General features: G+C 38.5%; 1 protein-coding gene across 5 annotated transcripts; it reads left to right on the forward strand.

Annotated features, from left to right (window-relative positions):
- The first annotated feature begins 27 nt into the window (after positions 1–27).
- ZNF146 (zinc finger protein 146) lies at positions 28–25,686 on the forward strand. 5 transcript variants are annotated; one of them, XM_086691103.1, is made up of 4 exons: positions 28–156; positions 9,852–10,090; positions 11,054–11,113; positions 22,657–25,686. In XM_086691103.1, the coding sequence occupies exon 4, from the start codon at positions 23,416–23,418 to the stop codon at positions 24,292–24,294; it is 879 nt and encodes a 292-aa protein (XP_086547229.1). In that variant the 5' UTR covers positions 28–156; positions 9,852–10,090; positions 11,054–11,113; positions 22,657–23,415; the 3' UTR covers positions 24,295–25,686. The 5 variants fall into 5 exon arrangements, with proteins under 5 accessions (XP_086547229.1, XP_086547227.1, XP_086547228.1 ...); XM_086691101.1 differs by lacking the exon at positions 28–156 and adding an exon at positions 189–331; XM_086691102.1 differs by lacking the exon at positions 28–156 and adding an exon at positions 203–324.
- The last annotated feature ends 841 nt before the right edge of the window (positions 25,687–26,527 follow it).

The raw sequence follows: 26,527 nt of genomic DNA on the forward strand, positions 1-26,527 counted from the left end.
TGAACTCATTTTTTTCCAAAGCGGGACTACTCACCCCGCGAACCCCATAATCACAGGAAAAGGCAGCCAAGTTCATGTGGGACAGAGTGCTGACCAGCAAAGCCTTAAGGGAAATGTAGTTCAAGGCCGGAAAAGCGGCCTTGCTGTTAACAGAAGGTAATCAAATACCAGCCTGGGCCAGGCCGCGGTGACCGTGTGGGCCGCGTCGCGGAGACTTCTGGGAGCTCTTGCTCGCCATCGGAGTGCGCAGGCGCAGCGCGCCGAGTGGACATTTTGGTCTTTGTCCGCGGGTCAGTCCGGCCCCTGGGTCCACGTGGCGCGAAAGTAGGAGGTGGGATGTGGGCGTCTTGGGCCGGTCGGGTCGGGGAGGTTGAAGGGGAGGTTTCTGAATCTATTGGGGCGCGGCGCGGGGATGGGGAGTGGGTTTTAGAGCTTCTGGCCTACATGTGGGGTGGGGGTGGGGGTCTCTGAGGAGGGTTCGAGCGTGTGTGACCCTGAGTTTGTCCGCAAGTTTGACTGGATGTTGGGATTATTGAGAAACTGTGGGTGCAGGATTGTATATGGCTGCATCTGAGGGGGAGATATAGACCAACATTGAGGTAATACTGAGTCGCACTTCCCTTGTCGAAAGTGCTGGTAAATACGGTGCCATCTTCGCGGAGTATGTTTATTTGAATGTTTAAAGGGGGAAAAAAACTAAGTGGTAAATTAAAAGTGAGTTTTTACATAAAAAGGCATTTACTTTTAACTGGAGCAGAATGTAGATCACCGTGATTTCTTATTTTTTAAGCAAACAAGAATATTTCAAAAGCACTTTTTGTTGTGAGGGAGCTGCAGGCGATCTCAAATCCTCTGATCTTCAGGTTATTTTAATAGGGCTACTATTAAGTACTAGACTAAATATCGACGTTACACTTTGAGCAGCAGTGTCATATGATACAGAAAGCCTAGGATTAGAGTCAAGGGTTTGGAGTTCTAGGCTAGGCACAGTTATCTTCATTCTTTGAGGAAAATTTAGTTGTTGCAATGTTTATCCGTTAGTCTGACCTAGATTCGAAGTGTCCTAACTCCTAAATGAATCGAGGTGTTCCCAGATTGAGTGGATTCTGTAAAGAAATAAAGACAATTCGATCTGCAAAGATGCTTTTTCTAAGGAATCCCCACGGTCCTCCTTAGCGTAATAATAAATGAGATTTAAAGTTATTGGGCACCAATTTAATATCTACAAATCGATAGTATTTAAATAGACAACAGCCAGTTAGAAGACCTAATAGAAGAAAACTATTTACAATAACAAAAAAATTGAGAAATAATGTGCAAAGCTATTAGAACTCTAAAAAGTGCTAAGAGACATAACATGAGATGTTATTTAATAGATACATCGTGTGTTTCAACAGGAAGATGTCCTAAAGAAGCGTGTGTAGATTTAAGTGAATGTATTGTATTAATTCAGTGTGATCCTAATAATAGTATCTATGGCTTTTTGGGGGGTGGGGGAGAACTAGATAAGCTGATTCTGTACTTCACATGGAAAAATAAGTAGAATAGAGAGTAAAACTCTGAAAAAGAAAAGCAGGGTGTGGGGAGGCAGGAGTCCAGTGCTAACGTATTTTTATTTTTTAATTCCAGTATAGTTAACATACAGTGTTACATGTTTCAGGGGTACAATATAGTGATTCAGGAATTCTGTGTATTACTCAGTGCTCATCAAGATAAGTGTACTCTTAATCCCTTTCAGTTATTTCACCCATCCCCCACCCACCCACCTCCCCTCTGGTAACCATCTGTTTGTTCTCTACAGTTAAGAATCTGTTTTTTGGTTTGTCTCTTTTTTTCCCCTTTGTTCCTTTATTTTGTTTCTTAAATTCCACAGATAAGTGAAATCATATGGTATTTGTCTTTCTCTGACTTATTTGGCTTAGCATTATACTCTCAAAATCCATCCATCTAATGGTAATGTATTTTAAGATCTAAATCCTCAGAAATTAAAATCGTGTTGGTGTTAGCATGAAGCAGGCCGATGAAGGGAAATTCGGCAACATCTATACTAACTACAAATGTATTTTCTTTTTGACGTGTCTATTTCACATCTGGAAATTAATCCTACAAGTATACATACCTGCATTTGCTTAAAATGATACGGGTACAATCTTGCTCATTGCTGCAGTGTTTGGTATAGGAAAAGATGAGCGAGCCATCACTAAGAGATTGGTTTGAAAAATTAGATCCACCTATACAATAGAATAATACACAGGTATACGAAAGAATAAGGAGGAAGCTTTCTGTATACTGACACTGAAGTAACTAAGATGCCTGATGTATGGTATGCTTCATTTGAAGTAAGAAGGGACAGAAATAAGTATATATTTGTGTTTGTTTCCATTAGAAAACTCAAAAGATACACAAGAAACTAATAAATGGCTATCTCTGTTTGGGGTAGTAGTAGTGGGATAGGTGGGGCAAGGGCAAATACCCTTTTATGTTTGTTTTCTAAGTATATGAATATAGTATTTAAAAGTTAAAGTCTTTCTTTTTTTTTTCCTTTAAAGGAGGACATAGGCTGTAGAGCCAGACTGTTAGTTCTTTCCTGTGCCACTTTGCACCTCGGTTTACTTAAGCCTGTGCCTGTTTCTCATTTGATAATAGAGAAAAATAATAGTATCTGATTCACAGGGTGGTTGGTTGTGCAGATTGAGGAGTTCTGAGTGCCAGGGGTGTAGTAAGTAATGGCTAAGGGTTAAATAGCAGTATTATTACTATCTGCAAAATAATAGTTCCTTAGAAATAGTACAGCCACTTGTACTGGTAGGAATTTCTTAAAGATTCAGATATATAGATGTTCTTTTTTTATTTCCATGTTTATTTAATTTTATTTAAAAATTTTTTTTAATGTTTATTCATTTTTGAGAGAGACACACCACTGCAAGTGGGGGAGGGGCAGAGCGAGAGGGAGACATAAAATCGAAGCAGGCTCCAGGCTCTGAGCTGTCAGCACAGAACCCAACATGGGGCCTGAGTCGAACCTGAACCCACGAGGCATGAGCGGAAGTCGGATGCTCACACTGACTGAGTCACCCCAGGGGCCCTTTATTTTTTAAATGTTTATTTTTGAGAGTGAGAGCTCAAGCGAAAGAGTGTGGGGGAGGGGCACGGAGAGAGAGGGACAGAGGATCCCCCGTGATCTGTGCTGACGGCAGACAGCTCGATAGGGGCTGGAACTCAAGAACTGTGAGATCATGACCGAAGTTGGGTCTTTAACCTACTGAGCCACCCAGGTGCCCCTGTTTTATTTTTTTAATGTTTATTTTTGAGAGAGAGAGAGAGTTCCTGCACACAAATGGGGAAGGGGCAGAGAGAGAGAGAGGGAGACAGAATCTGATGCAGGCTCCAGGCTCCCTGTCACCTTGGCTGGAACTCACGAATCTTGAGATCATGACCTGAACCAAAGTCGACCGCTTAACTGACTGACCTACCCGGGAGCCCCTATTTCTGTGTTTAAACTTTTTTTTTTTTTTTTTTAACATTTGAATTTATAACTGGAATGAAGAAGTTAGATTTCTGTGTTCAAGTTATATTCATCTGTAGAAAACCATCATTATCTTTTTCATGAGAATGTTCTTTGATTTCTGTGATGGTTACTTTCTCATGGTTCTAATTCAGAACCTCTGATGATATTTATTAAAAATCGCAACTGTGACATTTTTGGCCAGAGTGTATCAGAGATGATCTTCAAATTGCATAACATCAGGAGAGACATAGGATATGACGACTGGTCCATCATTAGTGATTGCATTTTCCCCAAAATGTAATCTGTATGGATTTACTTTGGTACCATACTAATGTTCATTTCCCATCAATTTAGTAAATAGGTTTTACTCTGATAAATAATCCTTGGTTAAATCAGTTTCTTCAGGGGTTGAATAGTGATGATAAAATTTCTTTTCCATTTATTTGCTGACCTCAAATTGTTTCAAATTTTTCTGACCTTTAAGCATCATTACAAAGTGTTCTAGTAACTGCAACCAATTTTCTTTCTGATACTCCTATTACCACAGTTTTAGCTGATGGGCGGTCCTCCAAGCTCCTGCTGGTTCATTTTGACTTGTTGCTGTTTAACTTTGAAACTTTTATGCACTCCAAGCCCACTTTGTACCTTCCCTGTTACATTTGGAATTGGCCATTTCTCACAAGGAGCTCTGGTTCCCTTTATTAGAGGATGGTATTAGAGATGTTCTCATTTCTGCAGGGGTAATGTTCCAAGGCATTTCAGTGATAGAGCTAGAAAATCCATTTTTAAAAATACAGGTTTGTATAAGTTTCTAATTCAAGTTAAATTGTATGATATTTTTACCTAATAATTAGCTCCTAATTGTATTGTATAATAAAAATTTTGAAACATGTTAACATAATTTCTTATTTTCTTTGTTTTATCTTGCAGTATAAGAAACATGGTTTCAAAATAACATTACTGGTAGTAGTAGTAACCATGAACAACATACTTCATCACATGAAAAATTTCTTTGTAGCTATTTTTGTCCCTAGACTGTATTCCACTAAAGATGTATAGTTACTTTTTTGTTCTAAAGCCTTTTGAAATAAATTCTTTCTTTGAGGAACTATTTTACCAAGTTAATGTACAGTTGGGTTCATTTGTTTCAATTTGCCTTCCTGTTCAGGGACTGCTTTTTATTTATTTTTTTAAGTTTAATTTTTTTTTAATGTTTATTCATTTTTGAGAGAGACAGTGCGAGCAGGGGAGGGGCAGAGAGAGGGAGACACAGAACTTGAAGCAGTGTCTGATGCAGACACTGTCAGCACAGAGCCCAACATGGGGCTCGAACTCAGGAACGGTGAGATTATGACCCGAGCTAAATAAAGTCAGATGTTTAACCCACTGAGCCACCCAGGCACCCCCAGGGACTGCCTTTTAAAAAATGGATTTATTTTAAAAAGTAACTAATGGCTAAAGCCAGTAACTACCTGGCTGGCTCAGTAGAGCATGTGACCCTTGATCTTGGAATTGTGAGTATGAACCCTACTCTGGGTGTAGAGATTACATTTTTTAAAATCTTAAATAAATAAAAACTAAAAATAAAAAGAAACTAATGTATTTCTGTGATTCAACAAAAAAAATAAATCTCACAGAGATACCTCATCTATTCTGCTCTCCCCCATCACGTTCTTCTTTGTCTCATTCAAGTATAGTTTCTTGTTTATCCTTTAAGTGGATTTTTTGTTTGTTGAGCCACTAGTTCCCTCCTACCCGCACCCTCCTTTCATAAAAGATAGCATACTATACGCATCTTACTCCTCACGTAACCACATGTCTTGGAGATCTTTCTTAATCACGTGGTTTCTTTGTGTTTTTGTTTGTTTTTTCATTTTAACTGCTATATAAATGAGATACCATTTGTGCATTTACCATGGTTAATTCAGTTGTTGGACATCTGTTCAACATTTGGGTTGTTTTCAATCTTTTGCTGTTACTGCAATAATGAATAATTTTGCTGTGTCATTTTGTACTTAATGCAGGAGTATCTCTAAACTAGATTGCTGTAAGTGGAATACCATATAGCTAGGTATTTACACTGCCACTAGCAATGTACAAGAGCACCTTCTCTGCTAGAACCTTACTATTGGAGTGTAGTGTTGAATACTTTTTGCCAAAGGCATAACTGAAAATTGGTATCTCAGTATAGGTCTTATTATATCCTTTATGAGGGAGGCTGAATATCTTCCATATGCTTAAGGGTTTCATGTATTTTTCTGGGAAGTGTCTGTTCATATCCTTTTCCTCATTTTTCTGTGGGGATCCCATTTTCTTCTAGTAGCTGTACATTAGATAGGTTAGCCCTATGTTGAATGAGTTGTAATTTTCAAGTTGAAAAATTTGTTTTGACATTGTTCATTTATTTTTTTAAAAATTTTATTTTTTTAATGTTTATTCATTTATTTTTGAGAGAGAGAGCACAAGCAGGGGAGGGACAGAGAGAGACACAGAATGTGAAGTAGGCTCCAGGCTCTGAGCTGAGCCAGGAACCGTGAGATCATGACCTGAGTGGAAGTCAGACACTGAGCCACCCAGGTGCACTTTAAAGATTTTATTTTTAAGTAATCTCTACACCCAATGTGGGGCTCAAACTCACAACTCTTTACAACTCTGAAATCAAGAGTTGTATACTCTACTGACTGATCCCGCCAGGTGCCCCAAGATGTCCATTCTTAATTCTGCTTTCTTTTCATTTCCTCCTTTTGAGTGACCTTTTCATTACTCAGTGTCTCTTTTAATTGTTATTTTCTTTTTTTAAATTTTTTGTAATTTCAAGATATTATTTAAATTCCAGACTTCACCACTTTAATATATAACATCCAGTGCTCATCACAATACGTGCCCACCTTAATAGCCATCACCCATTTAACCCTTTCTCCCCCCTCCTCTCCAGCAACCTTCACTTTGTTCTCTATAGTTAAGAGGGTTTTTTTTTTTTTGTTTTTTTTTTTTTTAATGTTTATTTTTGAGAGAGAGAGAGTGCACACGGGAGGGGCCTGGGAGCGGGGTGGGGGTGGGGGACAGAATCCAAAGTGGGCTCTGCGCTGACAGCGGTGAGCCCGATGTGGGATTTGAACTCAAAAACCATGAGATCATGACCTGAGCCGAAGTCGAATGCTTAACCGACCAAACCACCCAGGCTCCCCAAGAGTCTATTTTTGTTGTTGTGTTCTTTATATAGCTTTGTTATTTTATTTTATTTTAGAGAGAGTGTGAGCAGGGGAGAGTGGCAGAGATAGAGAATATTAAGTGGGCTCCATGCTCAGTGTGTAGCCCAACATGGGGCTCAATCCCATGACCCTGGATCATGACCTGAGCCAAAATCAAGAGTCAGACGCCCAACTGACTGAGCCACCCAGGTGGCCCAGCTTTGCTTCCTTTTTAAAGTTTTTGTCTTTTGGAAAAATTCATTTTGTTTTCATTTCTTAATTGCTTTGTGGCAGTTATTTTTCAAGTGAGTTTGCTCAACTGTTGGAAATTGTGCTGTTTGTTTTCCCTCTTTTTGTTATAGTATCCTTATATGGATACAAACAATTATTTTGTTTACTTATGTTTGTGAGAAATTTTCTGAGACCAGTACCAGGAAAAAGGAAGCATAGGAGCATTTTATGCTTCAGAGCTCACCTGCCTCTTTTAGTGTTAAAAACAAAGGAGTTCCTTACCTCCTCTGGCTCAATGACCCTAACCTGGTTGAAGCCAACTTCCATCTCTATCTGCCTCTTTCCCATAATTCTTCACAGTACTTGCCTTCTAGGATGATATATTCACCTTTAGAAGTTGCTAAATCTGGGGATGCCCTACTCCCAAGTATTTTTTAAGCCTACTCCTTTCCCCACAGTCCTTTTCTGTTTAATCTAGGTCTTTCATCAGTTTCCTTTAGGGTGAGGCCTTACTCATTCAGTAAAGAATTACTAGCTGAAGATTTCTGAGCTTTTTACGTTCTTGGAATCCCCTGAAGAATTCCCAGTTTTTCCTAGGCTTCTTTGCAACTTCCTATGTAAGCTTCTTTTTTGGTTCTACATGGAATTGGGAGGGGTTTTTTGGTCCCTGGTTTTGTTGTTCATTATTAGACTGAGTTGTAACAGTTCTCACGGCCATTCTGAGAATGAGTATTTGCTAATTATTTCTGAGATCTGTTCTCTCAAAGATTTCTTACCATTGTGTAGTCTTTTTTGCTGTACCTACCATAGTGTTGTAGTTCCTGTACCATATTTGTTATTTTGGGTGTTTGGGGCTACACATATATAATTTGGAGTGAAGAGATTCTACTAGCCCCATTATTCTTGATATATTGTATGGTTTTCAGGAGAAGTACTTGAAAGACTCAAAACTAATCAGCTACCATGTTCTTTGAAAACCTTTCCTTGCCTCCTCCATTGTTGGTGTTCATAGGATTCTGTCCTTCACTATATTTTTCATATACTGTGTGTATTCTCTAAGCAGTCACAGTCACATTCTACCTCTGTCTTCAGCAGCACTGGTATTCTGACAGCTGATAAATTGCCATTTCCTTCCTCAGCCTATCTGAGCTCCTTATGTATGTGTGCAGTTGCCTAATGGATATACCTGCCTGCATGTTGCTCAGAAACCTGACACTCTGGATGTCCAGAATATCAAACTTGATCTCCTTTCTCCTGCAAGGGTTGTCTTCAGCCAACTCACCTTCTCCTGTTTCTCTCTGTGTACATTAATGTTTAAATCACTTTCTTAGCCTTCCATCTCTGCCACAACCCAGCACAAATTGGTGACCAAGCCTTTTCAACGTACATAGTAATAGTGTGTATGTAAGTAGTAACTTACGTTTTTTAGGATTTTGTCTTTTTTAAAAAATGTTTATTTATTTTGAGAGAGAGAGCAGGGGAGGGGGAGAGAGAATCCTAAGCAAGCTCTGCACTGTCTGCGCAGAGCCTGACTCGGGGCTTGAATCCATGAACCGTGAGATCATGACCTGAGCTGAAAGCAAGAGTCTGACGCTTAACTAAGTCACCCAGGTGCCCCTGCCCTTTTTTTTTTTTAACTTATTTTGAGAGACAGTGCATGAGTGGGGGGAGAAGAGTAGAGAGAGAGAATCCCAAGCAGGCCCCAGGCTCTGTGTGAAGCTCGATGTGGGGCTAGATTCCATAACTGTGAGATCACGACCTGAGCCAACATCAAGAGTTGGCTCCTTATCCAACTGAGCCACCCAGGTGCTTCAGGATTTTGCTTTTTTTAAAATATGATTTCAACTCTATAGAAAAGTTGGATTAGTTCAGAAAGTCCCATATACTCTCCCCAGATTTACCATTCACTTTTCAGTTTTTTGCTTTATTTGTCCTTCTCTCTCAAAATATGTGTGTATAATTTTTTTAACCATTTGAGACTAAATTGCACACGTGCTTCCTTTGTAAGTACTTCAGCAAGAATTTGCTAAGACCAAGGACATTGTTTTTCGTAACCACGGTGTAGTAACCAAAATTAGAAAATTTTAACATAGACACATTGCTATTACTTAATCCAAAGTCCATATTCAAATGTTGTCAGTTGTCTTAATGTTCTTAAAAATGTTTTTTTGGGGGCGCCTGGGTGGCGCAGTCGGTTAAGCGTCCGACTTCAGCCAGGTCACGATCTCGCGGTCCGTGAGTTCGAGCCCCGCGTCGGGCTCTGGGCTGATGGCTCAGAGCCTGGAGCCTGTTTCCGATTCTGTGTCTCCCTCTCTCCCTGCCCCTCCCCCGTTCATGCTCTGTCTCTCTCTGTCCCAAAAATAAATAAACGTTGAAAAAAAAAAATTTAAAAAAAAAAAAAAAAAAAAAAAAAAAATGTTTTTTTGAATGAATGGATGAACATCTATAGGACATTTCTAATATATGGTTTTACTCAGATTATAACACAAAGTAAATATTAGGACTCTAGGAAAACTTTCTGCAACTTTATTCTTGAATAGTGTAAGAACAATTTCCTACATATTGTATCCTGATGATTTAGTTCTAATAGGTATTCGCTGCTCTTGTCATAGAGATGAGTATTAAATTCACACAGGAATAAGGGCCGTGGTTAAAATCCACTCAGGAGCCCATGTGGGAATGTGGTGCAACAGAACAATAGCAACCAGTCATATAAAGTGTGAACAGCTTTTCTTTGTAAGTAAAATTCTGAGAAATAATTCTGTCTTTTGTGTCCCATTTCTGGATGTGTGGAAACTGAAATGGTTTAATGAGTATCGCTTTGAAATTCAGGATTCAAATAGTCTTAGTCCCTTTGCTTATATAATCGTGTGCGCTTTAATCTCTAAGGCAAAAGGTCATTACTTCGTTCTTTTTCACAGGGCCGCTTCCTTGTGCATCCCTGGAGACTGTACCTTTTTCATCATTCAGAAGGCCTGGAGGCCCCAGGGCTCAGCCTGAGTTCTAGGATGGTACTTTGGCCCCCAGCATTAATATTCTAGTGCTGTGTCATTTCCCCAATAGCAGGTTATAAACCAACTACACCGTATGTGATCCTCTGTTGGAACAAGAAGACAAACTCTGGATGGTGGAGAACAAAGTGGAAAGGAAATTTGTTCAGGTGAGTGAATGACAAGGCAGGTCACAGTTGTTCAGGCAGCACTGACACCTCTGAAATACTCTTAAGATGTTTTCTTACAGGCTCTAGACTTTAAGTATTTACTTGGTATGAATTCTTTAGAGACCTGAGTTACATTTACAGTCATCGTTTTTTTTTTGCTTCAGTACTCTATTTAATTAGATTCTTAAGGGCCAGATGCCCCGCTTATCTCTATTCTGGATGTCAGCACTTCATACTTTATTTGTACTGCGTCTGTGATTGTTCTCTCTTTCATTGATACCCTCAGTTTCATACCTCCTAATGTGTATAGACTCCTTTCCTCAGGCAGTGTCTTTTATAGGTTTTAAGTCTTTATGTATTGTCTGACATTTAGGTTCCTTTTTATTATTTCCCATCTTCTTTCATTCTTTCAGTGGTTAAGTGCCTCCAAATTATATTTTACATCTGTAGTCATGCTTCCTATTGTCTTCTTTTCCACCTCCCCCATTATGTATCAACAAACTCCCGCCTCCCTTTCTTCTGCCCCCATATACCTCTTTCAGAAGTTGTTGCCTTAGATATCACTTCTTTTCGGCTGTGTGTGTGTATGTGTGCATATGAATGTGATGAGTCTGTTTTTAATGTAATACATGAGCTTTCAAAATTTTTGAACATCCGGGTATACAATGGAAAGGTCGTCTCTTACCTTTGACCTTCAGTCTTACAGTTTTTTTTCAAAGATGCAGTTACTTTTAAGAGTTTCACATGTATCCTTCTTGAGGTAATCTATGAATAAACTAGCATGTATTATATATCTGTGCTGTAAATATGAATGTATATGTATATAAGCCCTTAGTTTTCCTTTTCATACAAATGGTGGTATGTATTCTATTGTGTCCATAGTTTTGTTTTGTTTTGTTTTTTCTGGGAGAGATTCTCTATCAACACATTTATTTAACCTGTCTCCTATTTATGGACATTTAGGTCGTTTCCAGGCTTTTGAACACACAAGTGTTCCTGAGGAAGGAAGAGGAAGACAGTCTTGTGAGTAAATAAGTAAAAATATATATTCTATTAGATGGTGGTGAGTGCTTGGAGAAAATTAAAGTAAGGAAAACCAGCATAGACCAGGCTAGTTGGCCATTATAATTTTAAATCTGTTGGTCAGGGAAAGGTCTCTAAGAGGGTGACATTTGAAAAAAAGATCTGGAGAATGTGCAAAGGGGGCATGCAGTATTTGATGGGAGAGCATTCATCCAGAAAGAATCAAAAGTGTTAAAAGCACTGAGGCTGGAGCTTGCTATTCAAGAAATTGACCAGGGCAGAGTACCTGGCACAGAGTGAGCAAAAGGGAAAAGGAATATGTTTGGTTAAGTAACAGGCTAAGTCTTAGACTTTGGCTTTTATTTTGAGTGATTTGGGAGACCATCAAAGGGTCTTGAGCAGAGGAGTAATAAGATCAGAATTATATTTTGGCTGCTGTATAGAGAAAATAAGGTATAGGGGGGCCAAGGCTAGGAGATAAATCAGAGGCTATTGCAGAAATCTAGCTAGGAAAATACTAGTAGTTGAGCTAGTGACAAGTCAGATTCTTGAGATACTTTAGAGAAAGAGCTGACAGGATTGGCTGATAAAGTGTGTTGGTTATAAGAGGAAGAGGAATCACTGATAACTCCCAAGGTTTTATCTAGAAGAGAATGAGTTAACATTTACTGAGATAGGAAGACTTCAGGAATTTTGGCAGATCAAGAAGTTTCTTGTTGATTTTGACGTGTCTTCTGATCATCTAAGTCCATATTCATATAGGCAGTTAGATACACAAGTCAGGAATTTAGGGACATAGAAAGTTGTGACCTTCTGTTTTGCTGTACTAATAAGCTACTTTATTCACTGATGGTATCTCTGTATTGTCCTGCTGAGTCCTACTTTTCCTACCATTTTTTGATGCTGGTGGGTCCACCAAATCTTCTGCATTCAGCCTATGTTCCTGGCTTCTGTTAAAAACAAGGTGATGATTTGGCCTTGAGGCTGTTCTTTATGTTTTCAGAGAGCATTGTACAAGAGAGCTCTTCCTAAAAACAGCAATGGCAGCTGCCTGCTAACATCCTTTCTCATAAGACATTAGAATTATATCTGTTTCCTACTCTTAATCAACAATGCAGTTTCCCCCTTTTTTCCTGTTTTTCTTTATCCTTCACAGATGTCAAAAGTGGGCAGAAATGTTCTTATTTTACCATTTAGAAGAAAGGATCTATTTATGCCATGTTTGAGTCACCTTTGTAGGAATTCTCTCCTACTTGATTGGTACTTTGATGACCTGAGATACTTAAGTGTTTTTCTTGTCTTTGCTTTTTTTTTTCCCCTCTTACTGGAGGTGGCTCCTAGAACACAGCATTCTGCTTTTCCTCCTCCTCTTTTTTTTTTTTTATTTTTTTAAATTTTTTTAGATTTTTTTTTTTTCAACGTTTATTTATTTTTGGGACAGAGAGAGACAGAGCATGTACGGGGGAGGGGCAGAGAGAGAGGGAGACACAGAATGGAAGCAGGCTCCAGGCTCTGAGCCATCAGCCCAGAGCCCGACGCGGGGCTCGAACTCACAGACCGTGAGATCGTGACCTGAGCTGAAGTCGGACGCTTAACCGACTGCGCCACCCAGGCGCCCCTCTTTTTTTGTTTTTTAAAGTTTATTTTATTTTTGAGAGAGAGCGTGCACCCACGTGCGGGCAGAGAGAGGAAGACAGAGGATCCAAAGTGGGCTCTGCACTGGCAGCAGAGAGCCAATTGTGGGGCTTGAACTCACAAACCATGAGATCATGACCTGAGCCAGAGTCCAAAGCCTAACCAACTGAGCCATCAGGTGCCCCTAAAGTTTATTTTGAGACAGAGATAGAGCCAGGAAGGGGCAGAGAGAGGGTAAGAGAGAGACACTCAAACAGGCTTCCCACTGTCAGTGCAGAGCCCCATGTGGGGCTCAACCCCATGAACTGTGAGATCACATGACCTAAGCTGGAATCAAGAATTGGACACTTTAACCTACTGAGCCACCCAGGCGCCCCTCAGGGCTCCTCCTCTTTATAAATTAAATCCCAGTGAAGACTCATTTATTCTGAAGTTAGAAGTAGCTCTATAGTATCAGTTTTTATTTTGGCACCTCCAGCCTTTTTGTCTTTCCCACCGTAATTTTACCTATTTATAGGATAAACAACTGTCTAACTTGCTTCATTCTTTTTGTGTCAGACAGTGAATTCATTAATATAATACCCAAATTGGAGATTTCAATTCATTATTTTCAGGTCCAAATATTACCTAAAACCAATTTCATAAAATGTCTTGATTGTTTCTTTGCTCATGGTCCTTGAGATAGGGTTGCCAAGACTTTAAAGTAAAAAGATACACTTCAATATAATCAAGAGAGGACATATTAACTAACCGTAAATGTAAATGTGAACACATTTTCTCCTCTTTATAAAATGCTTTGAATCTTGGCTTTTGATTATGAAATGTTTTACCTCTTCAGGTCTTACTTATCATTTAAACATGTTCCCCTTTTATTGATCTTCCCTTTGTCCATCCTATCTCACATTTTCATGGAAATTCAAAAGTCCTGAGTAAATTCTTAGATATTTTTATATTTTGATGTCTGGAGTCTGTATTATAAACGTGTCGAGGGGTGCCTGGGTGGCTCAGTCAGTTAAGTGTCCACCTTCGGCTCAGGTCATGATCTCGCGGTTCATGAGTTTGAGCCCCACGTCAGGATCTGTGCTGACAGCTTGGTGCCTGGAGCCTGCTTCGGATTCTGTGACTTCTCTCTCTCTGCCCCTCCCTTGCTCACACTCTGTCTCTGTCTCTCAAAAAATAAATAAACGTTAAAAAAAATGTTTTTAAATGTGTTGAAAGGAAGGCCCATGTTCTTTCTGTTTCCAGTTTTGATTAAATATGAGATACTTGTTAAATCTGTGAATTGTGGGAGGGTTGTTACTATTTATCAATTCTTTTTCAGTTTTTTGTCTTAATAAATATTTTCAAATATTAAAAACTTTTATTTATTTATTTTTCTTTTCTTTTTTTTTTTTTTAATTTTTTTTTTCAACGTTTTTATTTATTTTTGGGACAGAGAGAGACAGAGCATGAACGGGGGAGGGGCAGAGAGAGAGGGAGACACAGAATCGGAAACAGGCTCCAGGCTCTGAGCCATCAGCCCAGAGCCTGACGCGGGGCTTGAACTCACGGACCGCGAGATCGTGACCTGGCTGAAGTCGGACGCTTAACCGACTGCGCCACCCAGGCGCCCCATCAGATATTAAAAACTTTTAAAGAGGAGTTCATCGTTCTCCTATATACCCACTATGTAGATTCAGTAATTATTTTGCCATGTCTGTTGTATATGTGTGTCTATATTCCTGTGTATGCATATTTACATATGCTGAAACATATGACACTTCACCTCTAAAAAATTATGTATTTTCTAAAAAGAATGTTATCTGTCTACATAACCAAAATATCATTACTCCTTAGATGGATTAACCATAATGCCCTAATATTATGTAATAATCAGTCCATATTTAGATTTCCCCAGGATCTCTAAAATACTTTTTGTTTGTTTATTTTTTGAGAGGGAGAGGGAGAAAGAGACAGACAGAATGTGAGCAGGGGAGGGGCAGAAAAAGGAGGCACAGAATCTGAAGCAGGTTCCAGGCTCTGAGCTGTCAGCACAGAGCCCCTTCCACTCTGTGAGATCGTGACCTGAGCTAAAAGTTGGATGCCAGTTGAACCACCCAGGAGCTCCTGAGGCCATTCTATTTAAAATTGAAACTCGGGGCGCCTGGGTGGCTCAGTCAGTTGAGCGTCCGACTTCGGCTCAGGTCATGATCTCATGGTCCGTGTGTTCGAGTCTCGTGTCGGGCTCTGTGCTGACAGCTCAGGGCCCGAAGCCTGCTTTGGATTCTGTGTCTCCCTCTCTCCCTGACCCTCCCCCGTTCATGCTCTGTCTCTCTGTGTCTCAAAAATAAATAAAACATTAAAAAAAATTTTTTTTTTGTAAATTGAAACTCTACCCTGTTCCCTGATTTTTTTTTTTTCTCCCTAGCACTTAAAGCTTTTTAACAAACCATCTCCTTTATCTGTCCACTAGAATGTAATCTTTTTTTTTTTTCAACGTTTATTTATTTTTGGGACAGAGAGAGACAGAGCATGAACGGGGGAGGGGCAGAGAGAGAGGGAGACACAGAATCGGAAACAGGCTCCAGGCTCTGAGCCATCAGCCCAGAGCCTGACGCGGGGCTCGAACTCCCGGACGGCGAGATCGTGACCTGGCTGAAGTCGGACGCCTAACCGACTGCGCCACCCAGGCGCCCCTCACTAGAATGTAATCTTGATGAGGATAGCAAATTTTTTCAGTTTTGGTCAGTACTGTTTATCCCTAGAGCTTAGTAATGGGCCAGAAAGAAAAAGGTATTTGTCGAATGAGTAACGAGAAATGTTTGGAGTAGCAGTTCTCAAAATTTCACTTTTTTTCAAATAACAGCTTACTTACATAAAATTCACATAGTACAAAATCCATCATTTTTCAGAGTGTACAATTCAGTGGTTTTAAGTAATATTTGTAAGTTGTACAATCATCACTACTAATTCCAGAACATTTTCATCCCTACAGAAGGAATCCTGCTACCCATTAGTAGTCACCTTTACACTCTTACAACTTGAGGACCACCTGAATCTTAAAAGTTCTCATAGCAAGAAAAAGATCTATGTGTGTGTATGGTGACAGAGGTTAACTAGACTTATTGTGATCATTTTGCAATATATACAAATATCTAATCATGTTGTACATCTGAACCTAATGTTATGTCAATTATACCTCAGTTTTAAAAATTAAAAAAAAGGTTAGTGGTAAATTTTATGTCATGTGAGTTTTGCCCCAATTGGAATAATAAATAGACTTGAGGACCTTATGGTTTATGAGGATTTTAGTGATATTTACCTTATTTAAAAGTAAAATTGGGGGGCAAAGCTGGTTAAGTGCCCAACTTTGGCTCAGGTCATGTCTCCGGGCTCATGAGTTTGAGCCCCGTGTTGGGCTCTGTGCTCACGGCTCAGAGCCTGAAGCCTGCTTCAGATTCTATGTCTCTCTCTCTCTTTCTGCCCCTCCCTCATTCATTCGTGCTCTCTCTCTCTCTCTCTCTCTCTCTCTCAAAAATAAACATTTAAAAAAACAGTAAAATTGAGAAGCTTTAAAAAATGTATTTATTTAAAAATAATCTCATTACATATAAACCTAAATTATATTTCTTAATAAAAATAATTTTCCAAAGTGAAAAAAGTTGAGTGAGAAGAGTGACAGATGTTTTTCATATCTGTAAGTATCTTTAATGTCTGGTTTATAGAAGATAGCTAGATTCTCATTTCTGCTCTTATAACATGTTATTTTGGTTGAAGTGTACAACAGAATTGTGGCTTCACACAAATGAAGTTAGAAAGGAAGAAATACTTCAGTAGGCATCTTTTCAAATAATTGTGGATATTCTTTGGTACTATGCCAATATGTGACATAATTTTTCAAGATTAGCTACAATATGGAATTTGAAACTCTGTATTTTTTTGTTCTCTTAGATAGTCTTTTGGTCTGTGTTAAAATTTGAGTGGATCTCTTACCCATGCATGACTTCTGTAACATCATGCATTTGTCAATTGAGTTATACAGATCTTTGAAATATTTGATATTATCTTATCGAATATTTGATATATGGTGTCTCACCATATAATATCAAAACATATTTGTTAACATCACCACCAGTTTCATTAGAGAAGTCTTTTAATATTGGGAAGCTATCGATCTCATGGTGGAGAATACAGGTTTTCCAAAATTCTAATGAAAAAAATGTTTATTTTTGAGAGAGAGAGAGAGAGAGAGAGAGAGAGAGAGAGAGAGAGAGAGAAGGAACAGGGGAGACAGGCAGAGAGGGGAGGACAGAGGATCCAAAGTAGGCTCTGTGCTGACAGCAGAGAGCCTGATGCAGGGCTCGAATTCACAAACAGTAAGATCATGACCCAAGCTGAAATCAGATGCTTGACTGAGCCACCCAGGCGTTACAAATTTCTCATTTTGGTTGAAAATTCAAATTTTGTTGTGCTGTCAGTTGTTTTCCTTGAAATGGTTGTCTCAATTGGTTCTGTCTCAAGAAAGTACCTGCTGAATAATAACCCAAGTCTGAATAACCGTAATTTGTAAGGCAGTCATTAATTTATTAAAGTTAATTAATGGTGCTCTATGAAAAAAGTGCCCCGCGAAATAAAGTAAAAACGGTGCTCCATGAAACAAGTGCCTAGTTTACTCATAACTTAAATAACTTTAAGACATCACCTTTAGGAGCGCCTGAGTGGCTCAGTCAGTTAAGTGTCTGACTTTGGCTCAGGTCAAGCCCCGTGCTGGGCTCTGTGCTGACAGCTTGGAGCCTGGAGCCTGCTTCATATTCTGTCTCCATCTCTCTTTCTGCCCCTCCCCTGCCTGTGCACTGTCTCACTCTCTCTCAAATACAAATAAACACTAAAAAAATTTTTTTAAAGACATCATCCTGAGACCACTATCATCCTTTCATGTACAGCAGAAGTATATGTGCACATGTATAGAATGTTATTTATCATTATACTTTGTTTCTTTTCATGGAATTTATATTTGTCATACTTTTGTTTGCTTGGTTTTCTGTACTTAGCACAGACTCCTTTGGAGACCTTAGAATAGTTAAAAAGCCTAAAACCTAGTTTCCACATGGCCAAATGCATGGAGAAATTTCTTTCCATTTTTTTCCCATGGAGATTTACTTGTAGAATTTTTGTCCTCCTTCTCGAGGCTGAACTGGCTGTACTTTGGCCTGATAGCTCTTATCTTGTTTTTTGTCACCATTATCAAAGACCTTTTTTCATTGTTTTTCCCGTATTATAACCCCTCTTTTATGGATTCTGTATCTGTTGCTTTCTGTGTGTACTTTTAGTGGAGCACATCTAGTAAGATCCTCAGGAAAGGTGCATTGAGGTAAAATTTTTTAACATTTGCATATCTGAAAAATGCCTTTTCCCCTTTAGATTGGTAGACTAAGCTTAGAATTTTCCTTCAGAATTTTGTCTTGTAGCTTCTTGTGTTTCTGTTGAGATATTTGGTGCCGTTCTATTTGTGTTCCTTTGGGTGATAATATATGTGTGTGTGGTTGGGTGATATGTGTACTTATATATTGTAGTTTGGTTTCTTTTAATTTATGTTCCCTTTTTCTTTTGAAAAGTCTTGGTGCTATGTCTAGGTATATGCATCTTTTATTATTCATCATGCAAGGTACTAAGTGTGTTCTTTATTTTTTATTTACTTAAAAAAATTTTTTTTAATGTTTGTTTATTTTTGAGAGAGAGAGTGCGAGAGCGCGTGTGAGTGGGGGAGGGGCAGAGAGAGGGAGACACAGAATCTGAAGCAGGCTCCAGGCTCTGAGCTGTAGGCACAGAGCCCGACGCGGGGCTCGAACCCACAAACTGTGAGATCATGACCTGAGCCAAAGTTGGACGTTTAACCGACTGAGCCACCGAAGTGCCCATAAGTGTGCCCTTTAAGTCTAGAGATTCATGACTTAGAAGAGAGGAAGTTTTTTTGTTGTTTTTTTTTAATGTTTCCCTCTAATCAGTTTTCTCCTTTTTTTTTTTTCTGGAACTTACTTCACTCAGCTAATATATTGCCTTGGTTTATGCTCTGAATTTGTCTTTTTAAAAAAAATTTCTTAAAGTGTAATTGGCATACATTATATTAGTTTTAGATGTATAACAATAATTTGATATTCATATATACTATGAAATGACCATCAGAGTAAGTTTAAGCCATACAGTAGTTCCCATGCTGTACATTACATTCTCGTGACTTATTTTATAACTGAAAATTGTACTTTTTCACCTATTTTGCCCACCCCATCTCTGGCAACCATCAGTCTGTTCTCTATGAGCTTGTTTTGTTGTTTGTTGGTTTGTTTAAGAATCCACATATAAATGAGATCATACATTATTTGTCTTTCTCTGACTGACTTCTTTCACTTACCATAATGCCCTCAAGTTCCATCCAGGCTGTTGCAAATGGCAAGACTTCATTCTTTTTTTTTTTTTTTTTTTCATGGCTGAATAATACTCCATTGTATATAGGTACCATATTTATCTATTTGTTCATCTATTGATAGACATTTAGATTGTTTCCATATCTCAGGTATTGTAAATAATGCTGCAGTGAACATGGGAGTGCATATTTTTGTCTTAGTGTTTTCATTTTTGGAGATATTCCCAGAAGTGAAATTGCTGGATCATACGGTTCTGTTTTTAATTTTTTGAGTAACTGGCATTGAGTTTGTCATCTTTTTTTTTTTTTTTTAAGACATTGAATTTGTCATCTTTTTTTTTTTTTTTAAGATTATTTTTAAGTAATCTCTACACACAACGTGGGGCTTGAACTCACAACCCAGAGATCAGGAGTTGCATACCCACTGACTGAACCAGCCAGATGCCCCCAAATTTGTCTTCTTAAAGCTTCTACCAGGAAATACTTACCATTGTGCTTATATTTCATTGGCCAAACAAGGTAGGTGGCCATGCTTGAGTTTACTAGGGTGAAGCAATATAATCCTTCTGCATTAAGATGACCCTGTTATTAGTGAATAATACAATCTACCTTCCCACTCTCCATCTTAAGATAAACGGAACTTTTTGTTTCTTGCTTACAGAACCTTGTTATTGTTTCACTGATAAAATATCTTCTATCTGATTGGCTTTAGGTTTTGTTGCTGTGTGCTGTGCCTTACCTTTATTTCCTCAAACTTTCTTTATTTTTCTTCTTTTTTTTTTTAATGTTTTAATGTTTTAAGTTTACTTATATTTGAGAGAGAAAGAAAAAATGTGAGTGGGGAGAGGGAGAGAGAGAATCCCAAGTGGGGTCTGTAGTGTTAGCATAGAACCTGACGTGGGGCTTGATCCCACAAACCATGAGATCATGACTTGAGCCGAAACTAAGAGTCAGATGCTCAACCAACTGAGCCACCCAGGTGCCCTTCTTTTTCTTTTGATGTTGATCTGTCTTATTAGTAGGGGTTCCTCAAATGTGTGGAATATTGGCTGTACAGTCATATTTAAGACTGATTCATTAAGATTATCATAAGCTCTTTAATGCCTGGGTGCTTTTAGTCATCTGGTAGGTTTCAGTGAATCAAAAGTAAAATGCAACTGTTCCTTAAGCAGCCTGAGGTGATCTCCAAAAATGGTTTGCTATTCACTTGACCCAGAAAACCCTACAAAATCATGCAAATCAAGAGGTTCAAACCTTTGTGTTCACTTTAAGAACACCTGTGAAACTGCTGAGGCCATCAAGGGTATGCATATCAGAAAAGCCACCAAGTGTCTGAAAGAGGTCACTTTGCAGAAGCAATGTGTGTCATTCTATCACTACAATGGTAGAGTTGGTAGGTGTGCCCAGGCCAAGCAGTGGGGCTGACACAGGGTCAGTGGCCCAAAAAGAGTGCTGAATTTTTACTACATAAGCCTAAAAATGCAGAGAACAGTATTGAACTTAAAGGTTTAGATGTAGATTCTCTGGTCATTTAGCACATCTAGGTGAACAAAGCCCCCAAGATGCAACATAGAACTTACAGGGCTCATGGTTGGATTAACCTGTGTATGAGCTCTCCCTGCCATATTGAGATGATCCCTACTGAAAAAGAGCAGATTGTTCCTAATCCAGAAGAGGAGGTTGCACAGAAGGAAAAGATATCCCAGGGGTGCCTAGGTGGCTCAGTCAGTTGAGCATCCAGCTCTTGATTTCTACTCAGATCGTGATCCCATGGTTCGTGAGATTGAGGCTCACATTGACATTGCTTGGGATTCTCTCTCTGCCCTTCACCTGCTCATTCTTTCTTTCTCAAAATAAATAAACTTAAAAAAAAAAAAAGAAAGAAAGAAAGTAAGTAAAAGATACCCCAGAAGAAACTGAAGAAACAAAAACTTAATGGCTGGGGAGTAAATTCTGCATAAAATAATGCAAATAAAAGTTAAAAAAAAAAAATGTTGGGCTTCTGGATGGCTCAGTCGGTTAAGCATCTGACTTTGGCTCAGATCATGATCTCATGGCTTGTGAGTTTAAGCCCCATGTCGGGCTCTGTGCTGACAGCTCAGAGCCTGGAAGCCTGCTTTGGATTCTGTCTCCCTCTCTCCCTGCCCTCCCCTGCTCTCTGTCTCTCAAAATAAATGTTAAAAAAAAAAATTCAGAATTCACTACTCTATATAAAAGAAAAAAAATAAAATGCCACAAGGTGCCTGGCTGGCTTAGTTGATGGGCGTGCGACTCTTGATCTTAGGGTTGTGACTTTGAGCTTCACATTCGGTGTAGAGATTACTTAAAAATAAAATCTTAAAAAAAAAAAAAAAGGTAAAATGCCTTATGGACCCAGGATCTCTGAATGATTATACTGCTTTACACAAACCCTGCTGGCCAGGTCCTTTGTTTTAGCTTAAACAAACAAAAAAAATGACTACAAATGACAACCATCTTGGAAGGGTATCCTGCTGAGGTTTTTCATGTGCCTTTCAGGTTCTCCTGGTATATTTACCTGGTTGACAGCATTTTTTGCCATTAGCTGCAGAATATCTTGGGACGTTCCATCATATTATGTATAGATTTAATCCCATTGATTTCTGTGTAGCACCTTTCCTTTGTCCTGTCATTTGCTGGGTGTCCTGGATTCTGGAGCTTCTCTGAATAAATTTCTGCATCGAATAATTTCCATTCATACAAAGGAGTGGTCCTTTGTCTTCCTGACAGGGAAAGTAGTGCTCCAATGGCAACTTACATGATCTTTTTTCCAGCTACCATCCTTTATTCCTTCTTTTGAGGTACTTGATTCCCTCCATTTCCTGAGTCTTTCTGATATTTTGTGGCATAAATTGGCTTACTTGACATCGGCAAGCACCTTTACATACTTGAACTTCCTCAGCTCTGCTGCATTGAAAATTTTCTGTGTGCTTTTGTTATTGGAAAATTTGTTGATGTCTGTGTATACTGATGTCTCTGATCATACCTTTTTTTCTTGTGAGCTTGTACCCTTGTCTGTTTAATGAGATTTTGGAAGGAAGCAGTTACTGGTTAATTCCTTCCCTTTTTTTAGGTATCCTGGGAGACTTTCTCAATTTTATGTCATCTTTTTATCCTACTTGTTAATTCTTCATTGTTTGTGACATTCAATTTGCTGAGCTAATTAATGGGAAAGATTATTTTTCAAGAGTAATCCTTAAGCTTTGTGTGTTACTTTGAACGTTAATTTTCTGTGAAGATACCTCCACAAAGGTTTTCTTCTCAAAAGTTACTTGGTGACCTTGGTCATGAGGCTTTTTTCTTACTGTGAGATGGGCTTCCATAGTTCATCCCACAGCACAATCCATAATTTTATTACTAGTAATGGGAAAATTTATAAATAATGATAACGTAAAGCTAACATTATTGAGTGCTTATCATTTGCAGCCACAGTACTAAACATTTTATACATTAACTCCATTGAATGATGATTCTTTGTACTCCGTTTTAGAAGAAGCCTGAGAAGATGATGAGCAGATAGAGAGGCAACAAGATTTGGGAGGCAAGTTGCATCCATCTCCAGTAAAATACAGACTAAGGAAAAAAAGCAGTGAACTAAGAAAATTGGAAGGATACTTCTTCTGATCTCAGACCTTATATCTTTAAGGAAACACCTTTTTCAACTTACCTGGAAAGAGTGTGAAACAAAATTTAGACTTAATTGTGAGGGAAGTTGTGTAGGGGAGAATCATTAATTTAACTAGGAAATCCTGCCTCTGCTTGCTCCTTATGCTAATAACCCCCTTTAAATGTAAATCAGTGTGGAAATGTCTTCAGTTAAAACCATTTGAACTCCATAGAAAAACCCTATGAAATTACTGAATGTGGCAAAACTTTCACTCACATGTCACACCTCATTAAATGTAGAAGTCAGGCTTAAGAGAAACCCTGTTCTAAGGAATACTGAAGAGGCTTTAGCTAGATGACAGATCTCTGAGCAGAAGAAAATTTTTTACTGGAGAGACACCAGTGAATATAACAAAACTTCGTTGATCATTAGAAAATTTGGACAGAAAGCTTTTAAATGTACTGAGTATGATATAGTCTTCTCTCGAACTTTATCCCTTCCTCTATATTTGAAAGGTCATACACAGAGAATCCTTACAAATGTAAGAAATATGGAAATTCCTTCAGCCAAAAGTAAATCCTAATTCATCAAAAAATTCATACTGGAGAGAAACCTTGTGAATGTGGGAAAGCTTCCATTCAGATGTCACACCTCAGTCAGCAGAAAATTTGTAGTGGGGAAAACCCCTTTGCCTGTAAGGTATGTGGGAAAGTCTTCAGCCACAAATCAAATCTTACTGAGCATGAACATTTTCATAATAGAGAGAAACCTTTTGAATGTAACGAATGTGGAAAAGCCTTTAGCCAGAAGCAATATGTTATTAAACATCAGAACACCCATACCGGAGAGAAGCTTTTTGAATGTAATGAGTGTGGAAAATCCTTCAGCCAGAAGGAAAACCTTCTCACCCATCAGAAAATTCACACTGGAGAGAAACCTTTTGAGTGTAAGGATTGTGGGAAAGCTTTCATTCAGAAGTCAAACCTCATCAGACACCAGAGAACTCACACAGGAGAGAAGCCTTTTGTATGTAAGGAATGTGGAAAAACCTTCAGTGGCAAATCTAACCTTACCGAGCATGAGAAGATTCATATTGGGGAGAAACCCTTTAAATGTAGTGAATGTGGAACAGCTTTTGGCCAGAAGAAGTACCTCATAAAACATCAAAACATTCACACTGGAGAGAAACCCTATGAATGTAATGAATGTGGAAAAGCCTTCTCTCAACGAACATCACTTATCGTACATGTGAGAATTCATTCAGGTGATAAACCTTACGAATGCAATGTATGTGGAAAAGCTTTCTCTCAAAGTTCATCTCTTACTGTGCATGTGAGAAGCCATACAGGTGAGAAACCCTATGGTTGTAATGAATGTGGGAAAGCTTTCTCTCAATTCTCAACCCTTGCTCTGCATTTGAGAATACACACAGGTAAGAAGCCTTATCAATGTAGTGAATGTGGGAAAGCTTTTAGCCAGAAGTCACACCATATTAGACACCAGAAAATTCATACTCATTAAAAAACCCTGTAAATATCTTAAAAATTGGAAAGTGTTCATCAGGAATTTAAACCTCATAGCACATCAGAAATGATCATACTGAAAGAAGATATCACAAATGAGGAAAACAAAAGCTAAAAAGTTACTGGACACCATGGAATTTATACTGAAGAGAAAGACATTTATATGATAAAAATCCTGGGCCCCCAGAAAAGCTGATGGCCTAGGTAATGCTGAAACTTTAGACGCATTTCCACCAAACATGCTTCTTATTGCTGTCTGCATTTATCTGGAGATCTTCACCAATGTAATCAAAATACAAGTTTTAAGTATTGGCAAGGAAGAGACTTTTATGGTATTGATTTAGTAGAACAGAAGAGATTCTGGAAACACCTATGCATCTATTAAAATTTAGAGTATGATAGAAATGGCAATAGGAGGTGAGAAGATAATGGGACTATGTAAAAAGTGATTTGGAGGTAATTTGTTCTCCAAGGAAAAAACAGACCATGAACTATAAACAGAGGTAAGAACCAAGAGGATAAGAACAAGAATATAAGCTGTATACTGAAATGGTTATGACCTTGGGAGTAGGGAGACATTCCTTATAATCTCAAAAATTCTCTGAATTTCTATGCTTAGGAAATATGTACCAGTCTGCTTACTGTGGCATGATTTGTAGTTAGCCATAAGTTGGAAACACCTTAAATGCCCATTGGGAACAAAATGGAAAATACTTATGATGGAATACTGTATATCTGTAAAATTTAGCAAATGAGATCTATATTACAGAGAAAGATCTCAAATCATGTTGAAGGGGGAAAATGAAGTTGCAGAATAACATATATTACAATGCATTTTGTAAATTTTAACTAAAACTTTACTCACAAAATTCAGTACTATGTATTGGTAATGGATAAATATATGTATGTATGTTTTTAAAATGCTTTTGAAATGGATTGGAAGGATACAGACCAAACTCTTGATAGTGGTTGCTTGTGAAGAGTGGAGCAGGGAAGGGGATGAGTGTGGGAGGGAGGGATGGGATGGGGACTGTTTAAAGGGGGGGGGTTCATTTTTATATATAAATACCCATTTCTCTTAAAAACTAAAGACTGCAAGTAAATATATCAAAATACTGGATAATTCTGATTGTGGTATATGGATATCTTGTCTTATTTTTTGTACTTTTCTGTATTTTTAAATTTTCTCAAAATTAATAAGAATGGGGGTGAGGATGGGAACACTGTACCTATAGAAATCATGTTCTAATGGATTCATTCCCAATCAAGTACTAAACTTTTTATAGAAAATATTTCTAAAGTTTTATCAATGATGAGTGGATGGACTTGCTCTCTATGTAATATGAAATTATCTATTTTATTAAAATTAAAAATGATCACATAATCCAAATCTGCTTTGTTTTTACATGTTAATGGCGTACACTGTATGGTCTGTACATTTCTGACATTTTGCAACATCATTTGAGCTTAGAAATTTTTAAGAACTTTTAGTTAAGGGTACATGCACATACTTTTTATAACATGTCTTTTTCAGGTAAACTGATCTTGGAATATCAGTTTTCCTGTCCTGTACATTTCCAGAAGATATGCATCAAAATTTAAGGTTTTTGGGATGCCTGAGTGGTTCAGTCGGTTAAGTGTCCGACTCTTGATTTCGACTCCAGTCATGATCTCACTGTTCCTGAGATCAAGGCCCAGATCAGGCTCTGCACTGACTGTGGAGCCTGCTTGGGATTCTCTCTCTCTCCCTCTCTCTTTGTTCCTCCCCCACTTGTGCTCGCTCTCTCTCTCTCTCAAAATGAATAAACGTAAAAATATATGTAAAGTTTTTTGGGGCACCTGGCTGGCTCAGTCAGTAGATCATGCAACTCTTGATCTCAGGATTGTGAGTTTAAGCCCCACGTAGGGAGTAGGGCTTACTTTAAAAAATAATTTAAAAAATTGTTTTTGATCCATTTTTTATGTTTATTTTTTTAAGAGAGAAAACATGAGTGGGGGAGGGGCAGAGAGAGGGAGATAGAGCATCAGAAGCAAGCTCTGTGCCGTCAGTGCAGAGCCCCTGCTGCAGGGCTCAAACTCCCAAACCAGAAGACCATGACCTGAGCTGAAGTCAGACACTTAACCAGCTAAACCACGTAGGTGTCCCTGATTGTTCTATTTTTAAAAAAAACCATTCAACTTCCCGAGCTTTCACTTTGGGTATGTTAGATTTGAAAAGCTTGCTTGACACC

The sequence above is a fragment of the Puma concolor genome, chromosome E2, assembly GCF_028749965.1.
Source record: "Puma concolor isolate L17-30 chromosome E2, mPumCon1.1.hap2, whole genome shotgun sequence".
Lineage (NCBI taxonomy): Eukaryota > Metazoa > Chordata > Mammalia > Carnivora > Felidae > Puma > Puma concolor.